The sequence below is a fragment of the Paramacrobiotus metropolitanus genome, unplaced genomic scaffold (assembly GCF_019649055.1).
Source record: "Paramacrobiotus metropolitanus isolate TYO unplaced genomic scaffold, Prichtersi_v1.0 Parri_scaffold0000045, whole genome shotgun sequence".
Lineage (NCBI taxonomy): Eukaryota > Metazoa > Tardigrada > Eutardigrada > Parachela > Macrobiotidae > Paramacrobiotus > Paramacrobiotus metropolitanus.
This window is the reverse complement of record NW_026570265.1, coordinates 211073-226034: the sequence shown is the minus strand read 5'-3', so window position 1 is coordinate 226034 and position 14962 is coordinate 211073. Positions and strand designations below refer to the sequence as shown.

Here is a 14962-nt window from a genome sequence, read left to right as displayed (position 1 = left end):
CTGGACTGTACTCGCGTTTTATCGTTTAGCACGTCTCAACTGTACATGCTAATCTGCAATTTTTCTGAACACCAAACAGAAACATATACATCAGTCACTACAATACAACACCCAGAACATAACGACAACATTAGAAAAAATAAAAATTCAAATACAGAGATATCATACAACATTAAATACACGAATCTTTCCACAGAAAATTCAGTGTCTTCGGCTCTTTTTACTGTTTTTCTTACTGGTCCTCCTATTGAGACAACGCGGACAGTACCACTTCTCCACCGTTGGCTCCGACAGCAGACCGACACACGTCCAATGGAACCAGTCATCGCAATCGTCACATCCTACCATGGGGCTGCCGTCATCAGGCTTGCCACAAGATGGACAAATCCAGACTTTTTGGTCCCCTTCAGGCAGCAGAACGTCTGTTTCTACGAAAGATGGCGGAGGCGGAGGAGGCAACGGTTTACTTGGTTCTTCATGTTTCTTCGGCTGTACGACGGGAGTCTGCACCATGGGTAATACTGCTTTAATGGGTTTGGATGGTGGAGTTTGTGAGATAGTCAGCTTTGCAGGTTTGGTCTCTACAACGCTGACCGTCGGCAATGGTTTCGAAGATGGAGGAAGAGACGGCTTCTTGGATGGCTTCATGGATAAATCCAGAGGAGCGGTAGTAGCCGTCACCGTGGAAGTCGAAGGATAAACGGGAGGATTAAAGGAGAGATTTTCGGGAAGACTGAGATTAGGCGTGGATGTGTTGTCAAACAATGTCTGAGTTGGCAAGCGGGGAACGGACAGAGGGGCACTTAAAGGCTGGGATGGTGGTGGATTTGACGATTTGATTACCCTAAAGGACAGACACCAAGGTAAAGTTCCCATTGCAAAGCGCATTAACAGACACCATTTTAATCTGTAATACAATAGTAACGGAGTAATAAAAACCAATCATTGCTAGCTAATATGGACATTGTTATTATTGCAGAATGCCCATATTACAAAGAAGGCTTACTGAATATCCTTTCCGCTGTTCATCTTTAAAGTGATTTTAGGTAATGGCGGATGCAACGCTGTTTCCTTTCTGGATTCCTTATGGTCACGCTAAAAAAACAAAAGCGGTAATCCTAACGTGTACTAACAAAAAGTGTAAAGTTATTATCACAGAAACATACCTCAGCAGGAATTACTCCTTGCGGCTTTCCGCGCTTCTTTTCTTTTCCCACGCCGGTTTCAACAGGCTGATCAGATTCTCTCCGATTCCAGAGCAGTTCCGCATCCCTAGCCTTATTCGCCTCGGCTTTCTTGGCTCGTTTCTCAGCTAACATTCGATCCTGCTCTAACAAGTATTGTTCTTCCTTCTTCCGGATATCTTCCTGTTCCAGCCGGTACCGCTCTTCGGCTTTCTGACGCATTCTGGCTTCGTGACGCTCCATCTGGGCCTGTTGTTCCACTATAGGATCGTATTGTTCTTCTTTCTTCACTTTCTTGGGAGTGAAGGGAGCTGGCGACGCCATGGTCGGAGCAATAACGGATGGTCTGCGGTTTTGGACAATCACGCTGACCGCTGTCGATTCCTGTGTTCGCTGCTGTTTATCGTGTAGATAATCTATGGTATCCGTTAGTTTTTTATGCTTTGATGGTCGGTCGCGTTCCGTGTCTTCACCATCCGGTTTCCGTTTCTTGCTTTTATCCACTTTTTGCGGCAGTTCAATTCCTCGCCTCTTCTCGTCAACTTCAGCTACCCGCTGGTCTTTTCTCACATCCTTGTCTTTTTTATTGATCAGAACTGGGACTGACTTCAGCTTCAGCATTACCTTAGGCGGCGGTGGAGAAGCCACTTTTGCAGGTTGCAGAAACGGGTGGGTATATTCCGGTTCCTTGGGTGCGACTGGTAATTGCACAACAACCGGTGGTGATTTCGGCATGTCCGCCACTGGTTTCACGTCTATAAAAGGTTTTATTTCCGGCTTTGTTTTTTTAGGTTTTGGTGGCCTGATTTTGATTTTTAGATCATCCACACAAGGAGCGTTAACTTCCGGTGGCGTCGGCTCCACAGGTTTTGGAATTTTGGTTTTTTTGTGAATTTTAATGGTTTCATCAACACTAATTTTCTCCTGTTTCACTTTGCTCGAATCCTTCTTCTTCTTTATTGTAACCGAAGTTCCAGAGTCGTGCTTAATCTTTTTCGGTGTAGAAGCCGGCAAACGTGCCAAAGGAAGCGCGTAATCTTGAGGGTAAACCAATGCCCCGTTAACAAACGATACTGATTTTAGCGAGCGAGGCCAAGCCGTTTGAGTCGACGGAACGAGTTTAGATCTGCCAAACACAAAAACACGGTTACTGGACAATGGACACCCTGAACTGAATTGAGATAAACTTTACAAATGGGGTAACGAAAAGTCACACAAATGCTTAAATCACTGCGAAAAGGCAAAAACAAGAAAAGCTGAAAAAGTGTTCGTACTACACAACTCAACTACAAAGTAAGTACTAGCAGGTCCTACGTACGCCACTACGTACGCCAGTAAGTGGCGTACGTCCTACTATGTTTCACAATTAGAGGAATAAAAAGCAACAGCCGATAAAAAAGGTAAGCCCAGATCTGCGATCACTGGAATAACTTTTAAAAATACATAGAAAAGGCCCAAGTTTAACCGATAGTTAACAAGTGCAGCTAGAATAAATAAGCAAACGCATAATAATAACTGAAACGGGAATATGAGGGACTGATCTCACCATCCCACAGAATCGTACGGATAATTTCCCAAAATTACTGAGACGTTGAATTGCACCGTGTTAATAATCTTAGCAAGGAGTATGGAAACCTCGTGAAAACGGCAAGATAAAGCCGAACAGATAAACTGCCGATTCATTTTATCGCATAAAAACTTACGGAGAAACTCTGCCAGCAGCGTTAAGCGTGCTCGTAGCCACAGGCTCCTCAAGATCTTCCTCTTCGTCAGCTATGATAACCACGTCCGGAACGCCAGCTGTAACAAGCTGCTCTTCCTTCGTAGTTTTCTCGGCCTCCTCTACTCGCTGGAGAGGTTCCACTGGCGGAAAGAGGATATCATCGTCCATCCACTCTGGACGAACGATGGAAGAAGACGAATCGCGTTCGTCCGTACCGTGCGATTTTTCCCCATTCTCCACAACAGCATTCGCCATTTTCTCCTGTGGTTCGCTTTTTGCAAGATCTGGTGTATTCCCCCGCACCATGTCAATCGCGATCTCCAGGGGATCATCAGCTAGACTGACGCAGAAACTGCGCAGATTCTTCAGCGACACACACGGTTCAATGTCGCTGAGAGCCAAACGAAAGTCACCCACTTCGGGCTCCGTGCGCTCCGCTGTACCAGAGCAAACTCGTTTAGCTATCCTGTTATGCGATGCTAATGGGATGCTGTCTGTGCTTTGCACTCACCCAAATGAGTAAAGGCAGCGATTCTCTGGGAGAACTGCTTTAGATAGCGATCCATGATGTCTGTCAGCGCAGCCAGACTGGACTCGCTGATGGAATGCCAACCCACGGCCACACATTGCTGCGCGATTACCGTGCGCAAGATACCGGAGCGAAAATCCAACGACTCCGGTTGTTGGGATGTAGCATCTTCCGTCAAGTTTGTATCAGGCACCATCCTTATACAACAGGTCTCAAAAGTCTGAAGTCAAACGATTAACGATGCCTATACGCACTACGGCGAGTGAGAACGTTGTCTATCATTATACATCACTGGAATATCGACCTCATACGCTATCGAGCAAAATTCTTTACAATCGTCATCTAACCAAGAGAATTAAACTATCCATGAGGATACGAGTGATAATTGAATAACAAAATAAAATTGGAAACCCAGAATTTAAATTAAACGGCAGCACTGAAACTAACTCGTGAGATGAATCTTCATGGGATTAAACTAACTGTGGAAAACATTGTTGATAAGAGCGCATTCCCTGTATTGTTTTGCAAAGGCTAATGAGTCACCACCGTTTACGTAACCACCGCCAAAGCCGGCTTCTGTTTACGGATTCTTGCTGGTCGCTCGGCTCGCTTCGATCGGTTCGAGCGTACCGCACGGTAATCCACAGTCATCCAGTTACACGTTTTTTCGTGGCTTCTTCCTGCTGTACAACCAGCCTCAAAGAAGGAGCGCGCTCGTCGCGCTGTGTAATATGGATACTTTGGCGGACAAGGAAAACATAGCCGTAGTTTTGAGCCTGGTTGTAACTCTGATGTTTATATTTTGCATTTCCTTGTTCGAACGCTAATATAGTATGCATTATGCATGTACAAGTACAATATTACAGCACGGATGTATAGTGTTTGTATACCGTAGTGTAAAGGCCTGATACTTGTACTTAACAGTAAAGCAAACTTGAAGTACGAGTATAGATATTGAAAAGAAACACAAATCTACAACAAGAAAATCTCATTTAGTTTATAACTCCATGCCCAGCATTGACGCCGCATTACCCCGTGCCCAGTTCTACGGATAATAAAATTAATAATTTATATAAGAATAGCAAGTAGAATCTAATAAAACCAATTAATAACCATTACAATATACCATAACGAAAATCACTGCAAAACAACCACAACCGGGAATGCTAGAAGGAAACTCAGAAGTCAGAACGCTAGGGGTTCAAAAAAACAAATATGTAAAACTTGCTAATACTGTCCTATTGGGAGTATTTGAAAAACATCAACCGGGAAGTAGTATTAAACATTATCGTTTCTGAATCGCGCTACACGCTGGTTGGTGTTTCGGAACAGTCGTTATCATGTTGCTGTGGAGGATGAAATTCCATTCTGACATCGTGCGAATGCCGGTGCTGTTGTAAGCGCAGCGGCAGCAGGAACGGTCGCGAAGGTTGCAGCATGGACAGGTCCAGATTGCTGTAGGAGTCGGCGGCCGCACTGCCACACATTACACTTCCGCGACCGGCATTGTACATCCGCATGGATGGCACTGCTATGCTGTGCCGGGCCGCTGTAATCCGTATCCCAGTCATACTGGGCGCAATTGATTTCCGTGGACCATTGGCGCCGCCAACGGATATTGCTTGGTTTCGTATGGCGAACGCTTTGTCATATTTCAATAGGAATTTATAATCAAAGTAACGCGGTTCGATGACTCGAATCTTTGCCCATTTGCTCGTAAATACACATATAACAAAAATCCAGAATACCACAATCAAGCTGACAATGACAATTTCTTCCGTTTTCGGGGTCGTTGATGCCGACATTTCCAGCCAGGAAAGCCCATCGGGCGTGGTCACATTTCTTCCTGCAGATGCAAAAGGTCAGCTGCCATAACTTTGCATTAATCAGCAAATAAAATAATCCTTGTGGCAGTATTAATAGTACTATATATGAACTTGTCACACAACTGCATAACTTTTGCAGTAACTAAATGTTGCCAACTTCGATAATCTGACAAAATCTTCCCTCCATAGCTAAAAGCGCTTCTATTGTTCGCAATAAAAATGCTGTCGTACGCACTCGTTTATTTTGATGTATAAACAATCTAAGGTGATTTGTATGTCACTGTGCAAATTAAACTTTTAGATGTAGTAGTTGCATGCAAAGGCATCTATTTTTTCTATTTTCTCCGATACCTATTTTTCTCCAAACCACATTTAGATGTGTACCATGCAACAACCTGGGTATGTTCTACATATATATAAGCAATGAATTTGAAAGTATACTTACTGTAATCGCTTTACGAGTACGAGCAGGTAAAAATTACTTAATTAAAGTGGTAAAAAAACGTATATCTACTTTGCGGCAGCATAAACATTTTACAGTAGAAAGCAGAGATACTACATACGGGTAGGTAGCAAACGAAACAAAACGGCAAACGCATACTAAATATTAATTAATTGCAAAGTTGCTTTTGTTGTCGTTTCCAAGCTTACCGGCGCTATCGATTTTATCCGGCTTTTCCAGTTTAACAGTTACAACTTCACCTTTTTTACCAAAGTAATCGTTATGGCCGCTTTGTATGGTAACGTTATACACAGCGGCGGGCATGAGATGCTCAAACACCGCCGAAGCAGATGTTCCCGGGACGTCTTTGGTAATTCTGTAGTCAGCATATTCTGGATACAGCGTGATTCGGTACGATGATGAAGCCCGGTAATATTCTCGAGGACGCCAAAACACACGAATACTGTGATTATTTAACACTTCGGCGTCCAGTCCAGTGGGAGCAGGAAAATAATTTGCCGGATTCACCGCGGATGACCGTCGGATGGTCATGGATGTCAGAATGCACAAAACTATGCAGAACAGCATATACATCATGGGGTTCCTAGTCATACTTTCGTTGCGTAATTTGGCTCGATAAATCTCGATATATATAGTTTCGATATAATGAGACATTTATCTCCGTCGCTCAAATGTAATATCTTGACACTTGTATGTAAAAAAGCTGATGGCTTCGTTAGAAATAGAAAAAATGTCAACTATATTAGCATGTTTGTGTATGATCGCCGATCGGGACAAAAAATAATATACTAAACATGATATTGCATACAGTATTGAAATTTATGTCCATAAATCATCGCCAATAGAAATAGTTAATGTCGGTAGCCCGGTGCCGTTGTTGTCTCAACCCAACACCGGCTTTCGTTAGACTTACATACCTAACATAAGCAGTAAGCTCAAGCAATCCATAGCTCAAGCAATTTTAAATTAAAGCAAACTTTTCAATTTTAAAAGAAGCTTACTACCGCACCTTGGTAACTACGCATGTTATACATAAATTTTACGCATTCGCCTTCGACTGTTCGCTTAGCATTCGCCTTAGCAGCACCGGCCGGGAATTATTTCCAATCATTAATATTGCCTCGTTTTAACTGACACGAGGTTAACGATGTTAAGAGCACCTTCCTGACAGATCTTGCGGTAGTTATAAGTTTTTTGCGTAGAAAGTCTTAGGCAAAAAATAAAGCTAGCGTCACATATGTATTGGGTTCATACCGATGAGATTCCTGCAGAGCGATCCCATAGTGATAGTCTTCAATCCCGTTGACACAGTAGTTTATGCGCTCATAAGCGGACACAGGATAATGAAGCTATTCGTAGTATATACATGTATGGCGACTTGACATGTTTTTCAAAATAAAACGTAATTAATTTGGGGCGTAATAAAGCAAATTCAGGGCCACAGTTATTTCACTTTTCAGCATTCCACAACGCACAGACTAAAAAAGTGCAGTACACGGTAACCACACCAGATTCGCGCTGGAATGATTGTCCGACGGTAGCCGAATCAAATGCATAAAAGTGAAAGTTCACTATTCAACCGTGGTATTTCGGATGGATGCATCGATAGAACACCAGCCTGGAAATACTCGTAACTTTTACGCATGCAGTACCAACGGGTACGGTATATGAAAATGAATTATGGTTGCTGGACACATTTACAGCCGCAAATGCAAATGCCGGATGTGCAAGTGATTTGAGCTTGGGCGTTCCTAATTTTGTGGGAGCTGACTTTGGGATGAAAACTGGTAAAGTAATGTAAACAGATTCGTTTTCCATACAGAATTGGACAATATGACACATTTGCAGCACTGGATGCGGCGAAAACATCCTCGTTTACACAGCCATCGAGGGTGTCCTGAGTAAAGACTGTAAAGTGCAAACTAGTACAGCAGCGACAAAAACGATCCCGGATAACTGGATAATGTAATATTAGGCAAGGTAGCCAAAGGCCCGTGAAGACTATCGACCTATGCCAATGTTGTCTAACAGCGCATCACTGCATGCGTCGGCATTTTGCTTTTTTCCCGCAGAGTGATTCAGAATTTTATTAGGGATTGTGGAGCTGAATGCTGATTAGCGATTACCATGGCGCTGCAGTCTTCTTCAGTCAATAGACAGATCATGTAGTTATTCCTTTGTCGGATATAAAAGACTGGATCGCTGTGGGTCGACCGTGCGAGTTATGCAAATTCCCGAGCATTGAAGCGTTGTTAACTAGCAATGTGTCGGCATATATTCGCTATTGATGATCCCGTACACTGGCTGGGACAGGATCATCGCCAACAGTCAAACAAGTTACTTTATTTTCGGTTCATGCTTAATGTAGTTCAATGAATAGTTTTCTTGAATCGACCAGCGAAAACAGGTTTGTCGGCACTTCACTGGATCACTGTTGTGTGCATCACGCGACTCAAGTTTTTTTCGTTTATTACATATCTCAGTACACATACTGCACTAGCATTCGCATAAAGGCCGAAATTCCTTTTTTCGTTGAAAACGATGCGCATTGTCCGAAAAGAACAAAAAGGAATTGAAATTCTCGGTTCAAATGTAAAAGTTTACAATAATTCAAAAGTGACGGTGTCGTCGGTGCGCACACATTTTAACATATATGACCTTTGTTAAAATTTGACGGCAACTTATAACCCGAGTTGTTTACCCGAGTCGTTTACCCGAGTGGTTTCGAGCAGATCACTAACTCTTCCGATGTTTTTTTTTTAATTATTACGATATTAAGCGAACAAATATTCACTCGTCACACAATGCGTTGGTCAAGGAACCGAGGATGGACTTGGAACTTATAAAATCTCATCGTCAAAGGACATAAAATATCGTATAAAGACACGGAATACATCCACCGGGATCAATAATCAAAGAAGCCGCTGTACAATCAATTACAGACTCGGACAAATCATACATAATCCACTCTCATGCCACGGGATCAAGAAATCTTTGGAGCACTTTTATCATTGGTTTCTGTCTGCGACAGCTGGGCTTTGCTAAAGCCCCGAATGCTGGCCAGCAGGGCCGAACGATCTTTGCTTTCCACTTCCGGTGGAGCGCCTTCCAGTTTAATGGGAGGGGGCGGCGGAGGAGGCGGGCCGGGAACGGGAGGGCCTGCTTTCGACGTCATTGACACAGAGTCAGTGCCTATAAGACAAGATTTAAAATTTTCATGGTGTTACAACAAACTAAAACAAAGCATAAACAAATTGACAAGCACACATATGCTCGCATGCCCCATCTAGACAAGAAGATAAGTGAATAACTACACGTATCAAATTAAATCATAACCGCATCAAATCATAACCGCATCAAATTAAAATATGTGAATGATTAAAGTAGACTGCAACTTGACTCACAAACAGCGCAACAACGCGAAAGAATCCAAAAACCCGGCGAGGGCAAAGCAGCAGACTGGAAAAGATCTCCACAGCGCGTCCCAAAGCACAACGTCAGCAACTTGAACAATTAGCACAAAAAAGAAAACAAAAAAGACAAGCAAGCAAATTAAACGAGTGATGCATACACTTGATGGCAACAGATACAGAAAGCAATATTCAATCAGCCAATGTACTCAGTGGCCTGACAGCGGCTGCTCCGGTTGGAGTACTGGGCCGTTCATGATCACCATCCGAAACAATACCACTCGATAATTGGGTTTTCAGTGCCACCTGAAACACGCCAGAAACAACAGAAACATCTAATTAATACCGCATCTTTCATTAGTTGTCTGCCTCACCAAACGGCGTTTCTTCTTCTCGTCTTCGGATGATTGCAGCGAATGCACTTTCAGCTCTTGTCTATGAGCATGAAACTAAAAATGGTCATCATTACAAAACACTTTCTCAATTTTCACCCAATGCAGCGGCATGCACTAACCAATTTCTGCTCTTGTGCCATTCGCGCTTCCATTTTGCTCTTGGAATCCATGAGAATGTCTTTTAACGAGCGCGATATTTTGATAGATGCGGGTTCATAGTTGAGAACCACACTTTGGAAAAGAGGTTGCGTTAACAACTGTGATACAGTGGGCATGCCGAAGCGGCATGCTTCCGTCGTAAGAATGCTTTCGAGAACGGCGCGAACGAGAGGTGGACAAGCTGGAGAAATGCTATCACATGTAGCGCTTTCCAATGAACGACCGAAGGCCATTTCGTAAAGGATGTGACCAAAACAGTACACATCGATGGCTTCAAACGTCTAAAAAATGAACTGCATTAATATGCCAAATGTCCAAGGTTTTTTCTAACAATAGTACAAAACATACGAAAAACAGCGGATGACAGTATTACAAATCAACAAAAATTATCTAACTGCTAAAATGGAAACTGCATAGGAAAGCACGGGAGCAATCGAGAGTCGTTTACTCACGCTTATTTTGCGAAACTGAAGAATGTAAGGCCAGTAAAAACTTCGCAATCCACAAATACCACTTTCAATTTCAGTTATCCGCACGCGTCCATTTTCCACCAATACGTTTCTACTGCTTAGATTTCCTGCAAGATAAAGTATAAAAGTACAGAAGCAGTTAAAAAAAACAAAGATAGATTTATAAAGGAAATTTTTTAACGATTTTCATTAGATCGCATTACAAACTCAAAAACAACAAAACAAGCGCCTTTGTGTTCAAACACCTACAACAAATTTACCATAAGGAATGGAATTATCATGGAAAAACTTCAGCCCCTCCAAAATCTGTCGACCAAAACGCTGAATCTCTTCTTCCGTCACGGCTTTTGATTTCTTATTGCGGCTGTACTTCTTCAGGAACGGCTGAGGATACTTAGAACCGCATAAAACATCCAACAGGCTTCCTGTGGTATTTTCAGGTCGCACGCAAACGCACCCCGTATCCCTGGCGTCAGCGAATAGCAAAGGATAAAACAAGGGATGCTGCAAAAAAGGCCCATCAGCATCCGAAATCCATGCACTACACAAGCTACTCCAGGGGTGCTCAAAACTAACATTTATCTGGGCAAAACTCTGCAAAAATGAAGTAATATCCGCGGATGAAGGTATTCGGTCCGCTCCGTATGACGTCTAAAAAAAACAGAAAACCGGTATGTACCGTATTTATTTCCCACTCGATAATTAAGATACGACAAATGAGATAAGATACGACAAATATGCAAGATGAGAAAACATAATGCACAAACATCCAACTGTAATTTTCAACGGCGAAAATTCTGAAATACATCCCTATGCGTGAAAAAAAACTTGTTTTCGTTTATATTGCAATAGGCATGTCTCTGTATTAATAAACGGATATAAATAGACAGACTCTTACCCAATATCCAACCAATTTTTGTTTGGGATTATCAACATTTTTCACTACTGCATACTCCTTGTTCGATCTCCAGCCTATACCGGGTAAGTTTCCAGTCAATTCAAACCGATGATCGGTCCTAAAGACCATGGCCATCAGCTGAACGCAGGATGCTAGAAAGGACCACAGAAAGCAGACACTTAACAGCGGTATACAGAAATTTTAATGTTAATTTAAAACCTAAAATAAATATCATAGATAACTGCGCCTTTTCGTAGAAGTTGATCTACAAAAATGCGTACGCTTTGAACTAATGAATCAGTGGTGACATTCATTGGGAAAAAATTACTTGTAAGAGTAGCCAATCGCGGTCCAGGAAGCAAGAATGTTTTCACTGGCTTACTCGACACCATAAACAAGTTCTCCAGCAACGTAGTGCAGTACAGCTGCAACAACACGGATTCGCAACACAAGGCAAGAAAGTATTAAGTTGAAGTAATTTTTACTTGAAGTGCCCGCTGACGCTCGACCAAGAATTCGCGTTCCTTATTGCCGAAGGACTTTTTCGGAGGCAACTCCACGTCCATTCCGTACGATTCGACGGCATCGTGCAGTGCGAGGAAATCGTTGTAGCGTTTCTGTATTGTCCAGTGGACGGATGACAGATGAGGCACTGCTAACCGTATACCGTATTCCTGCAAAGTACGCGCTCTATTCGAAGTTATCAGGAAGAACACTCAGCAATACATGTTTTGTTTGTATAAAACATGAGTCAATGTCTTCATTTCGAATATTCGTAATTATACCGTGTGGCCCGCGACGTCGTTCATCGACTCAAAAAGGCATTCCAGTGGCCGAAGTGTGTCCACATCGCTATCTCGCGCAGACATTTCTTGAAAACAAGCAATCTGGTTGTGACTCCTTCAAGCGTATTTGCAGATGCGATGCGCATGCAGCTTCTGCGGCAGAGGTACGCCCACGATGTTGTGATGGAACTTGCAATTAGTACTGTTAGTAATTAAAGAAAGGTACACACAGCCTCCAAAAACATTACAGGATGCAAAACAGGCAACGAACTGAGTTAATTCTGGAAGTGGGATTCGTTTCAGACATATCGGGCGCTATAAAGCTTTAAGAAAAGTACGAGCCTCTGCTTAGCAAACTGCAAAGTCACAAAGATAACAGAAATTCTGACAAAGATAAAACAGTTAATCAGACTCTGTTAAAAGGAGTACAGTAATTTTGATTAAAAATTTCAGTGGTGTCAGCTTTCAAACTTATTATGGTTAAAGACTTACTTTTTTTTTTTTCATAATGTAGTTTTTATTGGTCAAATCGAACTGAAATTAATGAGAGAAAAATGAGTAATTAGAGAGTAATTAAGACTTACTTAAAGTAAGTTGTAAGTAAGTACCAGATTAAACGAATTAATTGATCAGCTGGCAAGAATTTTTGCTGTATCTTTCAGCACGGTGACTGGCAGCCGAGTGGTGGTGCCAGGCGGTACTGATTTACAGAACGTGAAAATTTATTACTGTAAGTAAAACAAGCTGATGGTGGGCACGGATGAATTTTGGGAAATAACTGGGTTATACGACAGCATTACGACTGTCAGGGACAATTTTACTGGGAAAAAAATCTCGCCTCTATTAAGTGCATTTTACTTCATTAAAAATAACTGCTTGGATTCTGTTTCGGCATTTGTTGTCATTCTAGTCGAACTGCTAACTAACCTTTAACTTATCGAAGTACAATAACAAAATTAATACTAATAACTAACTATAATATTATCATGTCTAATTAAACAGCGCTCGTACAAAGTACTGGAGCAGAAATCTGCGGTGAAGTCCAAAGGTGCTGTGTTGTACTGTACTCCTACTGTACAGCCAAGTCAATGCACAGTAGTTAAAATCAGATCATGTGAAGTCTATGACATCCATGACAACAAAGTTTCAAACAGCCACTGGACTTCCGGAATAATATATATTCGAAAACTTTGACCAGCCTATGACCATCACTATAATGAGAGGATTCTAACACCCTTTATTCTACAAAAAAAATTCCTTTATTCTATGAAAATTTGATTGGGGGGAACAGAAGTTAAACGCGGAGATCAAGAATCTTGGCACAGCTGACGATTAGTACAGTATTCATATACTTAACTATATGTACTAAACTTTTATAACTAAATACATAAACAGCAAAACAAACTAATACAGTACAGTAATCAATAGCTGTCAGCTATCGTAAAGTACAAAATACAGTACATATAAATTTTGAATCATTTTAACTAGTTTCTACTAGCGCAAGCTTAATGTTGTGTGAACCGGCTTCTGCCGAATAAAGCAATTATTACCTTAGTGATAATTTTTAAAAGAATTAGACTGTGTCTTTGGTTTTCGAAAAACACTACCTGTTGACTAATAGTATTGCTGATACCTTTTATAAGAACGTTTTTTTACTTTATTTGTCTTCTAACTGCGGAACATACGTAGCGCTACAACCACAGTGCGTCGATTTTCGAAATTACCCAGCAGTTGTAACTTGTAGGGATATGACCTTTCGTGAGTGGTAGCTTTAATACGCGAACTTTAGCTTTAAAACAATGGGGTTACTTGAGCTCGGCCAATATGTACTGCAAACACAAAAGATTCAACAAAAGATATGCACATGCTCAAATAAACTCCGTAAGGACAAAATGACCAGGGAAAAACACCGATGTGAAGCAAAAGCTGGTCACCCGGTTTAGCAACCAGCAAGATCCACGCCAATCCGTTAGCTTCGTGAACTCTTGCCAGTGCCAAGCCAGGATGAAACCGCTGCGTTCTGCTATAATATCCGGATGATTCCTTTGCACCGCGGCTACATTCGTGTCAGACGGTGCACTCCATGACCGAAGAAAAATGTACTTAATAGACAATTATCCATCCACTTGAACACTCTTAACTTTCCAGAATCGAATCGAATTTTGATAATATGCGCAATGCGTCCGCAATCGACATGGTTGTCCTGGACGGCACCAGAAATTTCCGGCATGGCTTGCTAGGTGGTCAGTTTCACCCGATCACAGTTCTTCCAGTGTGCAGGAATCAGTCAATTCCCGCGCAACACAGTCTGTCGCATTAATGCTGCACCTCAACCTGCGCATGCTGCCGTGAAATCATCCAGTGCCATTGAGGACAAACCCATGCACTACTCCAAATGAAAAACGGTAATATACCGTTAGCTCACAATCCTTAATGCTTTTCCGGCGAAATCTGCAGGTAAACAACGCAGATCGAAACAAACAAGCAAACTCAAACAATATGTGATAAGTTCATCTGCTTAGGACATAAGATTCTCGCCTTACTTTCCTTATCGACATTTGATAAATCAGTAAAAACTGAGCAGCTTAAAAAATGTTTGTAATATATATGTAAGAGGTGCTAAGGCAATAATACCGACAGCGCTGAATAAGCGATATAAGTAATCTGTTTCTATTTTATTGCAATACATGCGAAGAATTACTGAACTTACACCCAGAATCGCAGCAAAGGAGATTATACACCTGGCACCCGTATCGGCATGGTGATCAACGAATGTCCATTTTAGCCTTACTGAGTTGCCGGATTGGGAAACAGCAGCATTGAAGAAGCCCTAATATTCAGGATGTGTAGAACCCTCTTCCCCAAGGTTTACATCCGTCGCCACAAATTAGCATATCGTTGAAATTAATTGGTTCACAACTTCCAATAAATATGATAAATTGCCGCACAAAGCGTAAATACCGCAAAGTGTATGCTAAATACACTGACAGAAGTACATTGTTCCCAATCCGAAAAGCGCCGTACTGCAACAGAAATTTCAAAATTGCACAAAGCACAATATGATTTCGTGCCGCAAAATAGCAAGATCGAAAATACTGATGTCATCTTAAGAACGCCTGG

The 14962-nt window shown here is 41.9% G+C and overlaps 3 protein-coding genes across 3 annotated transcripts; all 3 read right to left on the bottom strand.

Moving 5' to 3' along the window:
- Position 1: 1 nt before the first annotated feature.
- Positions 2–3874, bottom strand: LOC129591226 (transcription initiation factor TFIID subunit 3-like). Its single transcript, XM_055486800.1, has 5 exons — positions 3419–3874; positions 2888–3344; positions 1167–2310; positions 1007–1095; positions 2–844 (listed from the first exon to the last, which is right to left on the bottom strand). Exons 1-5 carry the CDS (start codon positions 3630–3632, stop codon positions 202–204), a joined length of 2547 nt encoding a protein of 848 aa, XP_055342775.1. The 5' UTR covers positions 3633–3874; the 3' UTR covers positions 2–201.
- A 579-nt stretch (positions 3875–4453) lies between these two features.
- Positions 4454–7696, bottom strand: LOC129591316 (uncharacterized). Its single transcript, XM_055486930.1, has 3 exons — positions 6980–7696; positions 5914–6276; positions 4454–5282 (listed from the first exon to the last, which is right to left on the bottom strand). Exons 1-3 carry the CDS (start codon positions 7005–7007, stop codon positions 4741–4743), a joined length of 933 nt encoding a protein of 310 aa, XP_055342905.1. The 5' UTR covers positions 7008–7696; the 3' UTR covers positions 4454–4740.
- A 780-nt stretch (positions 7697–8476) lies between these two features.
- Positions 8477–12419, bottom strand: LOC129591243 (PX domain-containing protein kinase-like protein). The gene is made up of 11 exons (XM_055486826.1): positions 11843–12419; positions 11543–11731; positions 11386–11482; positions 11058–11209; positions 10736–10810; positions 10420–10663; positions 10142–10266; positions 9650–9970; positions 9510–9584; positions 9345–9441; positions 8477–8917 (listed from the first exon to the last, which is right to left on the bottom strand). The coding sequence occupies exons 1-11, from the start codon at positions 11924–11926 to the stop codon at positions 8709–8711; spliced, it is 1668 nt and encodes a 555-aa protein (XP_055342801.1). The 5' UTR covers positions 11927–12419; the 3' UTR covers positions 8477–8708.
- Between the last annotated feature and the right edge of the window lie 2543 nt (positions 12420–14962).